The sequence below is a fragment of the Rhinolophus sinicus genome, chromosome 2, assembly GCF_057876585.1.
Source record: "Rhinolophus sinicus isolate RSI-liver-muscle chromosome 2, RSI-T2T, whole genome shotgun sequence".
Taxonomy (NCBI): domain Eukaryota; kingdom Metazoa; phylum Chordata; class Mammalia; order Chiroptera; family Rhinolophidae; genus Rhinolophus; species Rhinolophus sinicus.
In genome coordinates, this window is record NC_142502.1 from 147,472,147 (window position 1) to 147,488,358 (window position 16,212).

Here is a 16,212-nt window from a genome sequence, read left to right on the forward strand (position 1 = left end):
AGAGGGGCAGCCGGATGGCTCAGTTGGTTAGAGCGTGAGCTCTCAACAACAAGGTTGCCAGTTCAATTCCCGCATGGGAAGGTGGGCTGTGCCCCCTGCAACTAAAGATTGTAAATGGTGAATGGACTTGGAGCTGAGCTGCGCCCTCCACAACTAGATTGAAGGACAACGACTTAGAGCTGATGGGCCCTGGAGAAACACACTGTTCCCCAATATTCCCCAATAAAATTTAAAAAAAAAAAGTCACATTAGATGTGAGATCTAGAGTACAAACTCTGCCCAAATTCCTAGCTGAGTAAGTGTTAAACTATGAAAGTGTATGGGAGACCCTAAGAAGTCCATCTAAAAACAGCAAGCAGAAAGAGTGGGATATTGATCCTTGCAAAACAGAACTACTCTTGGTGAGATGTGGGAGTTTCTTGTGCCTTTGAACACTTTCCCCAACCTGCATAGAGCTCGAGCTTCTGACAGCAAAAGCCTTACTGGCTTGAGTTGTCAGAAGCCAGACATGGGACTGGAAAAACAACTAGAAATCTAAAGGAAACCTATAAAACAAGGGAACCACTAAGCAAGTAAGCCCCCAATCTGAATATAAATTCTCCAAATCCTTGGCTGACCACTAAAATACATAGGCTGGTATAATTCTGGGGTACATGCTAAAGCAGTATCAGTCAACAGCCAACAAAACCCTGTGCAGAAACACCATGTAGTGCATACTATGGGGAAGACAGATTTTGCAGTTTGGGTCAGGCAAGCTAACTGCCTACTAGAACAACAACAACAAAAAACCCAATAACCCTCAGAAGGAAAAACCAGATTTCAGAGCTGCACAGAGATAATCTACAATGTACATTTTTCACCAAAAAGTTATGAGGTAAAGAAACTGAAAACTATGACCCATTCAGAGAAAAAAAACATTCAATAGAAATGGATTCTGTGAGGCCCTGCATGTTGAATTTAATAGACAATGACTTCAAAGCAACGATTATAAACATGATCAAAGGAATAATGATATTATTGAGTAAACATATAGGGAATCTCAACCAAGAAATGGAAACTATAAAACCAAGTGGAAATTCAACAGCTGAAAAGCACAATAACTGAAATAAAAAAATGTACTAGATGTGGGTGGCCAGATGGCTCAGTTGGTTAGAGCACAAGCTCTGAACAACAGGGTTGCCAGTTTGATTCCCACTTGGGCCAGTGAGCTGCACCCTCCACAGCTAGATTGAAGACAACGAGCTGCCACTGAGCTTCCGGAGGGGTAGATGGATGGCTCAGTTGGTTAGGGTACGAGCTCTCAACAACAAGGTTGCCAGTTCAATTCCCGCATGGGATGGTGGGTTGCACCCCCTGCAACTAAAGATTTAAAATGGCGACTGGACTTGAAGCTGAGCTGCGCCCTCCACAACTAGACTGAAGGACAACGACTTGGAGCTTGATGGGCCCTGGAGAAACACACTGTTCCCCAATATCCCCCAATTAGAAAGAAAGAAAGAAAGAAAGAAAGAAAGAAAGAAAGAAAGAAAGAAAGAAAGAAAGAAAGAAAGAAAGAAAGAAAAGAAATAAGGAAAAGAATGGCCTATACTTATTTAAAAAAATGTACTACATGGGCTCAAGAGAAAATCTGAAACATCAGAAGAATGAATCAGTGAGTGTGAAGTTAAGCACTAGAAATTATACAATCAGAAAACAAAGGAAAGATTGAAGTGAAAGAAGCAAAACCTCAGAGACCTTTGGGACAATATCAAAGGTCTAACATATGTGTGTTGGAGTTCTAGAAGGTGAGTGAGAGAAAAGGGCAGAAAAAAATACCTAAAGAAATAATGATCATAAGCTTCCCAAATTTTGTGAAAAACATTAATTTACAGATCCAAGAAGCTCAGCAAATCCCAAGTAATAAAAACACAAGGAAAACCACATCTAGGCATATCATAGTCAAGCTTCTCAAAGTCAAAGATAAAAAGAAACTCTTTAAAGCAACAAGATTAAAAGGGTACTTTACATTCAGGGGAACAATTATATCAATGACTGACTTCTTATTAGAAACAATGGAGACCAGAAGACATTGGAATGACATATTCAAAGTGCTGAAAGAAAAAAAAAATTGTTCACCAAGAATTCTATATTGAGAAAACTGTACTTCAAAAATAAAAGTGAAATAAAGAAATTTTCACTGGAAAATTTTTGGGAAATATTTGGAAATTTTCAGATAAATAAAAATGAGAGAATTTACTGTTAGTATACCTGCACTATAGGAAATATTGAAAGAAATCCTTCAGAATAAAAAATAAAATAACATCAGATGGTAATACAGACATAAAGAAAAATGGTAATTATATGGGTAAATAAAAAAGACTAAATATATATATATTTTCTTTTGTTCCCTTATATTCTTTAAATTATATAAAAGTATTCAAAGCAAAAATCATAACTCCTGTTGGATTTATAATGTATGTAGATATACATGACAACAAACAATAGCACAAAGAAGGAGAGGCAAATGGAACTATATGACTTTAAGGTTCTTATATTTTAGCTGAATTAATTCATATTAGCTTTAGGTGCGTTATGGTAGACTAAACATACATGTTGTAATCTCTAGGACAACCAATGCAAATAAATATAACTAAAATGCCAATAAAATAATTAAATGATATACTAAAATTATTTTCTTAGCACAAAAAAGCAGGAAAGGAGAAACAGAAACGAAACACCTGAGACAATTAGGAAATGAATAGCAAAATCGCAGACCTTATACAACCATATGACTAAACATATTAAATATAAATGAAATAAATGCTCCAATCAAAAGGCAGAGACTGTCAAACTAGATAAAAAAGCAATGTCCAACAATATGATGTCTGTAAGATAGGCATTTTAAATTAAGAAATACAAAGAGGTTGAAAATAAAAGGATAGAAAAAAAATATGCCATTCAAACAGTCAACGAAAGAAACCTAGAGTGATCGTATTAATATTAAACAAAACAGACTTCAAACAAGCAGTTTTCCTATAGACTAAGAGGGATTGATACATCATACTGATAAAGGAGTCAATGCACTATAAAAGTATATGAGCATAATCACAAAGCTCTAACATATACAAAACAAAAACTGAGAGACTTCAAAGAAAATATTCGGAAATTAAACACATAAGTCAAAGAAAAAATTGTAGGAGAATTAGAAAATATTTTATATGAAACAATATATCAAAGCCTGTGGCAAATAGTTAAAGCACTGCTTAGTGTGAATCTTATAGCTTTAAATGCTTGTATTAGAAAAGAAGAAAAGTAAAAAAACCAATTATTTAAGTTTTTATCTTAAGAACCTAAAAAATAGAAGAGGAAATTAAGTCCAATTTAATTACAAGGAAGGAAATACTAAATATAAGAGTGAGAAATACTAAATATAAGAGTGAGAAATCAATGAAATAAATAAACAAGCTATAACGAAAATCAATGATATAAAAGATGCTGGTTCTTTGAAAAGATCAATAAAACTAATAAACGTTTAGCTAAACTGATCAAGAAAAAAAAGATAAAACACATTACCAATATTAGGAATGAAATAGCGACATCACTACAGATTCTTCAGATGGAAAAGAATAATAAAAAAATACCATGAACAACTTCATACCAGTAAATTTGACAACATGGATAAAACAGACAAATTCCTTTGAAAGAGAAATTATCAAAACAGATTCAAGAAGAAACAGAAAACTTGAGTAGCACTATATTAATTAAAGACAGAATTAATAATTAAAAACCTTCCTATAAAAACAAAAACAGACATACAAAAAAAACTCCAGGTCCAGATAACTTCACTGCTGATTTTTATCATATATTTAAGGAAGAAATAATACAAATACTACACAGATTCATTCAGAAAAGAGAAGTGAAGGGAACACTTTCCAGCTCATTTTGAGGTCATTACTACCCTGATATCAAAACTTGAAGAAGACATCACAAAAAAGCTACAAACAAAAAATTCTTAACAAAATATGAGCAAGTCAAATACTGTACCATATAAAAAGAAAAATACCTCACGACCAAGTGGAGTTTACCCCCAGAAGACTGGTATAACACTTGAAAAAAAATTAATGTGATTCATTCATCGTATTGACATAATAAAGAAGAAAACCTATAGATCAATAAATGGAGAAAAAAAAATTGACAAAATTCAACAACCATTCACTATAATAACTCAGCAAACTAGAAATATAAAGGAACTTCCTCAACCTGAGAAACAGTATTCATGAAAAACCAACAACTAATATTACATACTTAATGGTTAAAGATTGAATGCTCTCCCCCTAAGATAGGGAACAAGGCAAGGATATCTGTTCTCACCACTTCTATTTAACATCAGGGTCCTAACCAGTGCAACAAGGCAATATAAAGAAATAAAAGGCATACATACAGGAAAGAAATCTAATAAATGAAAAAAAAAAATAAGTGAATTTATTAGCAAGGTTATAGGACACAAGACCAATATACAAAGATCAGTTGCATTTCAATATTTCCATCAATGAACAATTGGAAAAAATTTTAAAAATATATTTCTATTTATAACAGCAAAAAAAAAAAAACTTAAGAATTAATGTTGAACAGCTGCATACTGAAACCACAAAACATTGTTGAGAAACACTGAAGAACACTTAAATGGAGAGATACTCCATGTTCGTGGGTTGAAAGACTTGCCATTTTGAAAGAAAACAATTCTCCACAGATTGATGACATATGGGTTCAATACAAGCCTAATAAAAATCCCAGCAGTATTTTTGTAGAAACACCCACACTCATTCTAAAACGTATAAGAAATGCAAATCACCTAAAAATACCAAGATATTCATAATCTAAAACAAAAGAACATTTTTGTAGGACTCACAGCACTAGATATCAAGTCTCGCTAAAAGCTACAAAAATTAAGACAGTGTGGTAGTGAGATACTGATGTGTAGACACACATAAGATTCAATGGAAGAGAGTAAAGAGTTCAGAACTAGATTCATATGTAATGGTCAGCTGATTTTTTTTTTTTTTTTTAAACAAAGGTGTCAAAGTAATTCAATGGGAAAAGAATCATCTTTTCAACAAATGGTTCTAGAACAACTGGCTATGCCTATGGTAAAAAAAGGAAGAAAGCTTGATTCTTAACTCATACCACACGCAAGAATTAGCATGGAAGTGATCATAGACTTAAATATAAAAGCTAAAATCATATAACTTCTAGAAGAAAACATAGAAAATCTTTGTGACCTTGAAGTGGGCAAAGATTTCTTAGCTATTAAAGCATAAAACAAAAGGAAAACTAAAAAATTAGAGTTTACAAAATTAAAAACTTTTGCTCTTCAAAAGACATCATTAATAAAATTAAAAGGCAAGTCAAAGATTAGAAGAAAATAGCTGCAAAACATGGACTTGCATACAAAAAATATATAGAACTCTTACAACTTAGTAAGGCAACAAATTCAATTAAAATAGGCAAAAGTGAAAAAAATAGGCAAAAGGTTTAAACAGACACTTCACGAAAAAGATAATCAAATGGTCAATAAGCACATGAAAAGATGCTTAGAACTATTATACCGACTAGAATAGCTAAAGTTTAAAAAAAAAAATCAACAATAATACCAAGTATCGTGACAAATATATAGCAACTGGAACTCTCATACATTGCTACAGTCACTTTGCAAAATCATTTGGAAGTTTCTTATAAAGTTAAACATACACATACCATATAAACCAGCAATTCCACTTTTAGATATCTATCTACCCAAGAAAAATGAAAACATATGTCCACACAAACTTGTACACAAATGTTCACAGCAGCATTTTTCAAAATAGCCAAGAATTGGAAACAACCCAAATGTTCCATGAAATGGTGAACGGATAAGCAAATTATGGTATATTCATAAAATGGAATACTAGTCTTCTATAAGAAGGAACAAACTACTGATATACACAATATGAATCAGTCTCAAAAACATCATGCTAAGTGAAAGAAGCCATATACAAAAAGACTACTCATGATTCCATTTATATGAGATGTTAGAAAAAGTGACAAAAGCAGATAAGTGGTTGTCTGGGGTTGGGAGTGTAGAAAGGGAATTAATTGAGTGTAAAAGGGCAAGAGGTAACTTTTTGGAGTGATGTTCTAGGTCTTGATTTTGGTGGTCATTACACAACTGTATGCCCAAACTCATCAATGTGTACACATAACAATGGGTGAATTTTATAACATGTAAATTATACCTCAATTAACTGTGAAAAAAATACAATATAGTAGCATTTCTCTCCTTGACTAATTAGGATTGAAAAATAATTGATAAAGGACTAATTTTTTCATTAAGAGATTCAACATGTACAGAAAAATTATACAAAACTTGGAAATAAGACAAGGGAGGATTGCATGTCCTTTCAGTGTCATACTTGGGGCCCAACCCAAGAATTATTTAATTCTCTAAGAGAATGTCCTTGTGTTTGACTTTCCTATCTATATCTAGTATTACTGAAGGCCCAGATGCTATGAAGTTTCATGTAAACTTGCAGATTTTTGTGTCTAACAAAAATGCAAATGATTTGTCTAGTAGCAAAGATAACCCCAAAGGTTATGGGTTTATTGCCTTGTAGGCCATTAATCAATTTTGTATCTCATTTGCAATCTTTTAACTTCCTTTTTTACCAAATGCCTATAAATACTTGAATCTTCAAATGCTCTTTGAATCAATTTTCCCTATTTCTCTCACTAATGAATTGAAATTTTTTGATACAAGCTCATTCTCTAGTCCTATAAAATCATGTTTTTAATTTTTTTAAAGTCACTCTTTGATGACTATTATTGTTTCATTTGAGCGTCACTTTAAATCATCTCATGTACATTGACGTGAGTCATGCATTTGGAGAAACCCATTAGGTTACACCTGAAATGAAAACTTGAAGGGATTATTTCTCAGTATACTGCACTTACTTTATAACTTTATAAGTATTCTGTGTTAGTGCCAGGGTTAGGGGATCTTGATGGAGCTTCCTTTATTTATTTATTTTTTGCCATGTTGTATCCTACAATGTTGACTTAAAAAGCCAATTCCTCATCTCCTGCATTAAAGCACTCAGAATGCAAGCCCTTCATAATAAGAGATGATTTTAACTTAGAAATCAATGTACTTTGTTTCTTGGATACTTCTTCTTCATCTCCAACTTCATCTTCAGTGACCTCAGATCCGGTAGTATATTCTTCTTCTTCTGAAAATAATGACTGTTGTTTCTGAATCAAAAAACAAAACAAAATAAAAACACATCCTATTACAAATGTAGTATTATCACATCAAACACATTTATATAAATTTATTTTGGATGAATGAGTCAAACAAGAGCTGACAAAATGACCACTGCCTAGACAACATAAGGACAAGGTCACATTACAGCAAAGATTTTTTATTTCCTCCACAGATTCTAGCAGACTAATGGGCACCTACAGGCACTCGGTATTTGTTGCTTTGCACCTTTATCACTCATCGGAAAGTATGCTCCTTGCTATTAAGATTAAATTAAAACATAATAACCCCCAATATTAAAGGAGTCTCATAAACAAGCACACACACATTTTCTGGGTCAGTGTGGCCCTGGACTACTTAAACATATCTGCAGCAGTTTCCTGCATCTACCCACCATACTGTTTGTCATCACTGATGCAAATTCCTACTCCATTTGTGTGAATGCTAATGGCAGGTGGCATAGTAATGGCAGTTAAAAAAAAAAAAAAATCAACCAACCAACCAAATACTTGGAACTTAATGGATCTGTAGCTTTGCTCAATGTTCTAAATTTGACTTAAAAGAGACTGATGGATTATGCAATCAGATAATGGAGTATGTATCTGTTTTAAATAAAGACATTTTTAGCAAGCATAAAGTTGTAGATTTAACTAAAATCTACAAAATAAGATGCTGATAAGATTCTATTAAACTAAACTTTAATTTAGGAAGAAAGTGATCCATGAAAGTGGAAGTTGCTCACTTACCAGTTGCAGAGTCCAGTTTTTCAGCGACAAAAACTATAAAAAAGACAAAAGAATAAGAGATTAATAAATCTGCATCTACCCAGATTGCAGTTCCTTATTTTCATATGAGTATTGTAGAAGAGCTGAAAAAAGTTACAAGTATACTTCCCTTCTAGGTTGAAACATTAGTTTAAACTCAGGCTGAAAATGATGTATTGTAATCTTTTACATCTCCTATCTGGAGATGTATATTTTTACCTAAAAAGAAAAAAAAATTTCCCCAGTGTCATTTCTAAAGGACGAGTAAATTCCATGTAGAGATAATATAACTTTAGTTATTTTTTTAACTATTTCAATCACTTTTTGATGTTTATATTTTATGATAAGGAACCAGATTATATACAGATAGTGAAGAAATCTAATTAGCTATTTTGTGTATAATTCATAAATGTTAATGATTGAACACTTACAGCTATTTGGAGTTTATAATGCATTTTACATGGAATATTTCACTTTTTCAAGTACATGTTATATTAACCAACACAAAGGCAGGAAGCTCACAGGCAGACTCCCTGGTTGTTAGCAATAAGACTCGAAGGAATCAAAACTTTCTGGTCACATTAAAAATATTTCAAATTTGAAACCTAGGGGAAAACTAAATGCATTCCTGATCACAATTAAAAAAAAAATTCATACTGAAAAAAGTTTATAGTACTAGAAGGGGACAAAATATCCCATGCATACTATCTTTATTCCTTAAATCATTATTTGCTCATAATAAAAACCCTCAAGACCATGTTATATTCCCCCACCCCAAATTTAAGTCAATTAGTTATTAATTCTTCGAGGGCAAGGAATGTGTCCTATTACCTTTACTCAGCATAATACCTTATGATCGGGTAGTCAGTAAATACTTATTAACTAGAAATTTTAATTTCAATTTAAACCAGTCAGGTTTCTGTTAAAGATTAAATGTCATTAATTTTTTGTTGTTGTCATTGTTTATACATATAAGGAATACATGAAAACAAGCTACTCACGGCATTGAGCTCCCCAGTTTTGGGGCCCCATGGTGTATTTGGCTCCAGTAAAACATCACAGTCTAGACCCTTCTCATCACAGGGACCAACCCCAGAATCACTTGAAAGAAAAAAAACATTTTATGGAGAAGTGTTTAATTTTTTAAGAACTTAAATGCAAACGTTATCTTTTTTATTGCAAATGTTTTATAAATTGTTCTTTAGAAATACAGTTGTTGAGAACAAGGTATGCCACTTCAACAGTGACATTTCTCAATTCACCTAGTGATTCCCTTAGCAGAAGTCGCTCTGTAGGGGGAGCATCATTGCATTCCTGGCATCACACTTGCCAGGGGGTGAACTGGACTCCTATAATGGGTACTGTTTTGAGAACCGCCTTTATTAAAGAGTCCTCCTACCCTCAACCTGTATGCCTGCTGCAGTCGCAAATGATGGAAGTGACTTCAGTGGCTGCTGAATTCAAGAAGCTCAAATTTATGCAAAGATGACTTCAACCATCAACTCTTTTCCTAGTTGCGTCCATTAAGCATTTAAGATGGGCTTAAGTAACTTGGGAAAAGAAACACACACACACACACACACACACACACACTTCAAAAATTGGATTGCGGGTCCCAATCTTTCAATCAACATTGACTCCTTTTATTTGTTTTTCTTCCCTAGGACCTCCTATTTTTGAAGTGTTTTTCCTATCAAATAAACGCCAGCTTGCTCTTATTGTAAGCTAATATATAATTTCAGTTAAGCTTTATGAAATAACATAAACTGTTTGAGGACTGACATTAGTGATTGGGGAAACACTAGGGGACAGAAGATCCTGAGACAGGAATCACTGAATCCAGCTGCAATACGGCATTTCCCCTGCCCCCGCCCGGCCCTCACCTCACCTAACGGTATCTTTAGAAAAAGGCACAACAATGACATCTTTGTGTTTGTGCAGATCTTCCAGTATTCTAGCAGTTGGACAGGACAGCAAATCTCCACCTTCACCAAGATCAGGAAAAGCAACCATGTGGTCCCTCAGTTCACAACCCTGTTACATAAGAGACACTAAATTAGAGAGGTTGGTTCATTATAGAAACATTCCTTTAAAGATGACTATGTTTTTGTTCTTCTTTGACTGGTCATATCGTCATATAGCAATCATTTTACTACTTTTTCTCAAAGGAAAAAAAAACTCATACAGAAATGAGCATGAAAAAAATGTATATTTAAAAAATATCCAAGAACATCCATGTAACCACCATCTACAATAAGAAATAGAATATTTCCGGGGTGGTTTGTTAGCTCAGTTTGTTACAGCGTGGTGCTGATAACACCAAGATTGCCAGTTTGATCCCCCCGTGGGCCACTGTGAGTTGCACCCTCCTTAAAAAAGAAAAAAAAATATTTCCAACATTCCAGGTGTCCCCACAGGCCCATAACTGCCTCCGGAAAGATAACCTCTATACTGACTTACTTCCTCGCTTTTATCCTTTTGTCACTTAAGTATGCATTTCTAAACACTCTAGTTTAGTATTGCCTCACTTGTTTTGTTCAACATATTTCTATGAGTCAACCACATTGTTGCATGTAACTAACATTTGCTTTAATGTATAGCATTCTACTTTGTGAATATACACAATTTATTATACAGTTGATGGATTGGTTGTTTCCCAGTTTGGAGCTATTCGAAATAATACCATTATGAATATTCTTTTACGTGCTTCCTGGTGTACAAGTGCCCCTGTGTACCAAAATATAGTACTATCAGCAGTGTATGACAGTTCTCATTACTCTATATCCTCAGTAACTCTGTAAGACATTTCAATTTTAATCATTCTAACAAGTGTGCAGTGGTATGTCATTGTGGTTTTAATTTGCATTTCCCTAGTTACCATTTAGGTTGAGTTCCTTTTTATGTTTACTGGACAAGAACAAGGAACTCTGCTGTGTAAACTGCTTATTGTCTTTTTTTTAGTGATTTGTAAGACTTAAAAAATCTTAATATGAACCCTTTATGGATATGTGCTGCTAATATCTGGTCCCACCCATGAGTTTGTTTCTTCAGTTTCGGTTTATTTAATATAGTTGATGTACTTGAATTTAAAATTTCTTTCTTTATCTCATTACCTTTTAATAGTTTTATTAGTTTTCCTTTCATATATAGGTCTTTTTTGTGAATAGTTTGGGTTAGAGTCTAAATCCATGTTTTCCCCCGCTATGGATGTCCCACTGTCACAGTACCTCTTACTGGAAAGTCCATCCTTTGCCCGCTGCTCTGTAATGCCACCTATGTCACAGCCAAGTATCCAAGTGGCTGAGTACTCTATACTTTTCCATTGGTTCATCCACCTACTCTGCCAGTATCACCCTGTCTTAATAACCAAAGCTTTATAATAAATCTTGATATTGGGCAGAGCAAGTACTTCTACCTTTGTGTTCTTTGAGAGTATCTTAGCTATTCTTGGCCCTCTGCATTTTCATATACATTTTAGAATCAGCTTAGCAAAGTTCCCCATAAAAACCCATTAGGATTTTTACTGAGACTGCATTGGTCAGTTTGGGGAACACAGATCAGTTTGGGGAACATTTACATCTATACATCGAGTCTTCCCATCTATGAACATGATACAATAATCCATATTTCAGTTTTCTTTATTTTCTCTGAATAAAGTTTTATGTTTTCTATATAGAGTTCTTGTACATATTTTGTCAGATCTATTCATAGGCATCTGATAGTTTTAAGGTTAGTGTTAGTGGTTTCTTTGTATTAATTTCATTTTCTAACCTTGTTGGTTTATAGAAATGCAATTGATTTTTGTAAATGATTTCAATAGATTAATCTTACATTCTTATTAATTCTAATGATTTATCTGTAGATTCTCCAGGGTTTTCTATGTTCATGATATCACCTGCAAATTATGACAGTTCCTTTTCAATTCTTACACCTTTTTGTTTCTTTTTCTTGCATTAATATACTGTCCAGGACCTCTATTACAATTTGAACAGAAGTGTGGTGACAATGGGCATTGTTACTGTGCTCCTAATTTCAAAAGAAAAGCTTTCCACATTTCATCATTAAGTGTGATATTTGCTGCAAGTTTTATATTATCTATCCTTTACTGAACTGTACCATTTTTTTTTCTAAATTTGTTAAGAATTTATTGTTTTGGTTTTTTTTTATCATTCCACTCATTCCCTTCACACACATTAATTTAGAAGTTATACATTCTTCTATACTTTTAGTGGTTATCCTAGAACTTGTAAGATGTATCCTTGACTTATCAAGGTCTAATTTGTTAGTACCCTCCCTCCCAAAGACCTTTTAAATTCCACTCCACTGCTTTCCCAACTTATAGACTATTGTTGTGAGTTTTAAAATTATACCTTAAAATGTATAATATATATTAATAACATATTTTAAAATTGTCTATATTAATTTAATGATATATTTATTACAAACACATACACACATGCATGCACACACGTGCACACACACACCGATACAAACACACATGCACACACAAAGCATTATCATCATTGTTTTATACAGTGAATGTTCATTTAAATTTATCATATATTAATTTCTTTCCTTGGCTGTCACTCCTCCCTGTATCTCAAGAACATCTGTTACTAATTCCTTTGGCAATCAGTTTACTGGTTGCCAATTCCTTCCATTTTTCTTTGCCTACAAATATCTTTATTTTGCCTTCATTCTTAAAGGATATTTAAGTAAAGCATAGATTTCTAGATTGTTAACTATTTCTTTTGGCAAACTGAAGACCTAGTGGGCTATACTCTGGCTTCCATTGCTACTTCTGAGATGTGAACACTAATTATTGATGTTTTGAAAGGATTCTGTACTTTTACCCTCTGGCTGTTTTTAAAATGTTCTCTTTGCTTGTTGTTTCTTGCAGTTTCACTATGATATGTGCAGGTATGGATTTCTTATTACCTTGTTGGGAGTCACTGGAATTCTTGAATCTATAAATTAATATCTCTCAATAATTCTGAAATATTTCAGCCATTATCTCTTCAAATTTTGCTGCTGGCCCATTCTCTTTCTCTTCTATTGGGAACCTCATTAGAAAGTTAGACCTCACAGGAAAAGACAAAAACTGTGTGACTGCACTATATGAAGTACTTAGAGTAGTCAAATACTTTGAGATGGAAAGTAGAATGGCATTTCACAGGGGCTGAAATGGGGGGAACGGAATTATTGATTGGCTACAGAGTTTCAGTTTTGTAAGAGGAAATGGTTCTGAAGACTGGTTTCACAACAATGTGAATATATTTAACACTATGGAACTGTACACTTAAAAAATGGTTAAGATGGCAAATTTTATGTTCATTTTACAAAAAGTTTTAAGAAGTCAGACATACATTCTCTAGGTCTCTTACTTTCTTTTGTATTCCTCATCATTTTATCTCTCAGTTCTTCATTCTGGATAGTTTCTTCTGACTTTTATCTTTCAATTCACTAATTCTTCAGCTGTATGTAATCTGCTGTTAAATTTGTCATTGAGCTTAAATTTTTGTATTATTTATGTTTTTCCATTCTAGCATTTCTATGTTTTTATTTAACCCCTTTGTCACTTTTTATAGTTTATAATTCCCTGCCAAGCTTGTGTTCTATCAACTTAAACCAGTAATCTTATTTATTTTATAGTCTGTGTCAATAATTCTGTGGTTTGTTTTTGTTGTCTAAGTTCTGTTGTTCCCATTCTTAGTAACATCTTCTCATCTATGCCAGGTTATCTATGTATGCCAAATATTTTATTTGAAAAATTGTTTGTAGAAATAATTTGAGGTGTAGAATAATGTTATCTTTAGATTGAAACAACTCACATACTCCTACTGAATGCCAACTCCTTAAGGAAAATTTCCTTGATTTAACACCAAGGTCAGATCAGCCTATTACAGACATTTATGGCCCTGCATACTTCTTTAAACATTTCTTTGTGTACTTTTTTCTCTTTTGATATTATTGCCTGAACTGTCAGCTCCATGAAGGGAGAAACTATCTCATTTTATGCACAACTCTCTGCCTTGCACAGTGTGTGATACAATTTTGGTGCTTTATAAATATTTGTTGTACGGATGATGAGGAGGAAGAGCTTTAAGTTCCTTTCATCACACACGAAATTTAATTATTTCATAACATTTTCAAAAGTGTTAGTGTCAAGGACTTTAACCTACAGCAATACTCACATATTACACCAAGATATATGTACAAGGACGTTCACTGCAACATTGTAATATCAATCCTACATGAATGTATTGCTTTTATACTTTAAAAACAATAAAAGGGGAAAATATTTAAATAAAAGTTTTAGTGAGAACTGTAACTACAAAAGGGCAACATTCAACATTTACCTTTGTAAGCTGAGTAGGATCAAACCGAAGAACCTTTTGGTTACAGCAGGGATAAATTCCAGTGCCCACAGTACTCAGTGAACTTGTTGCTGGCGGATAAACCACTGCTTCTGGGTGATACTGACAATGTGAAAATTCTATACAGAGAAAAGCCTGAATAAAAGAAATACATAAAGTCAATTACTATTCCCATAATGCAATTATACATCTCAAAAATACTTTACATATTATATGTTCTATTTACATAAGATGTACAGAAGAGGCAAATCTCTAGAGATACAAGGTAGATGTGTGGTTGCTTGGTCTTGGAGGTGAGATTGGGGGGTGGCAGCAAATAGGCACAAGGGGTATTTTTGGGACCATGGGAATGCATTAAAATTGGACGGTGGTGATGGTTAAATAGGTCTGTAAATTTACTAAAAATCAGTGAATTGTACACCTAAAACGAATGAATTTTATGGCCTGTAATTATATCTCAATAAAGCTATTAAAAAGTAAAAATAAAAACACTTTACTCAAAATTAAGATGAATTAAATTGATCTTGATATACATCTAATTTTACAATTGGCCAATCACATAAAAAGTTTTCCAATGAAAAAATGAAATAAAATTGTGCCTCACTTGATTATTCTATAACATATTTTTAGGGTAATATTTAGCATCAGTATTAATGAAAATTATGGAGTAACTGAATCATTGGTGAAAAAACTTATCAAGATTTAATTATAAAATTAATGGTAAGGTTTCAGATATGTTTATAAGTCATTAAAATAAAGAAAAGAAAATTAATAACTTGAAGCACTGATCTTGAACACAAAAGCAAAAAAGTATAGTTTATAATTAAAAAGTCTTAGTTGTTACTTCCAATTACGATTTTCAAACGGTTTTAAATTAAAATTTTTTGAGTCTGATAAAAGCTATAAGGTGTACCCTCATACACAAAATATTTTGCATACAAATATTTTGAGTTTATGAATTCTCCATAATAAATATTAAATGTTACAAATCAAATCAATATTTAATTTGTTATGAAGAAGAGGAAAAAGATCCCTCAAATTTTCTGTATTCTGACATGCTAAACAAGTCAGGTTTTAGAAACTTTAAATCCTTGATTATAAGTGATACTTTATTGTGGAAAAGACCACTACATACCTATATAGTTTAAAAAACAAAACAAAAACCAAACTTGACAATATCAAGTGCTAGTGAAATGTGGAGCAACTAGAACTCTCATGCGCAGCTGGGAGGACTGAAAGTTCAGGGACTTTGGAAAACTGTTAGGCTAACATTTACCATACAATCTAGCAATCCTACTTCTAGGTTATTATGCAAGAGAAATAAAAACCTATATTCATATGAAAGCCTCTAAGTAATGTGTATAGTGGCTTTCTTCATAATGGCCCCAAACTGAAAACATCTACAAATTACTTTGCTGGTGAGCAGATAAATACACTGTGATACATTCATACAATGTCGTAGTACCAAGCACTAAAAAGGAACAAACTGATAGATACAATGTGGATAAATTTCAAGTCCATTTGCTAAGAAAAAAAAGCTGGACTCAAAATATGAAGTATGGTGTAATTTTACGTGTATGACATTTGGAAAAAATCTAACTGATAAAGACACTTAAACAGGTCGGTGATTGCCAGAGTCTGGGGTAGGAAAAGGAATTGACTGAAAAAGGAGCATAAGGGACATTTTTAGGGTGATGGAAGTGGTCTATGCTTTGTGGTAGCAGTCAAATCTCATACAAGGAATGGATTTTACTGTATAATGGTAAATTTCACTGTATATAAATTTAACTTTAATAAA

The 16,212-nt window shown here is 33.0% G+C and overlaps 1 protein-coding gene across 3 annotated transcripts in view; it reads right to left on the reverse strand.

Moving 5' to 3' along the window:
• The window catches only part of SANBR (SANT and BTB domain regulator of CSR), a 46,405-nt gene that overhangs the window by 6,300 nt on the left and 23,893 nt on the right, over positions 1 to 16,212 (reverse strand). For all 3 annotated transcript variants that reach the window (XM_019717359.3, XM_074332023.2, XM_019717368.3), the window contains 5 exons: positions 14,397 to 14,549; positions 9,926 to 10,071; positions 9,039 to 9,138; positions 8,020 to 8,052; positions 7,164 to 7,263 (listed from right to left, as the gene is read on the reverse strand). In XM_019717359.3, the coding sequence (XP_019572918.1) occupies positions 7,164 to 7,263; positions 8,020 to 8,052; positions 9,039 to 9,138; positions 9,926 to 10,071; positions 14,397 to 14,549 (532 nt within the window). The remainder of the gene's footprint in view (positions 1 to 7,163; positions 7,264 to 8,019; positions 8,053 to 9,038; positions 9,139 to 9,925; positions 10,072 to 14,396; positions 14,550 to 16,212) is intronic.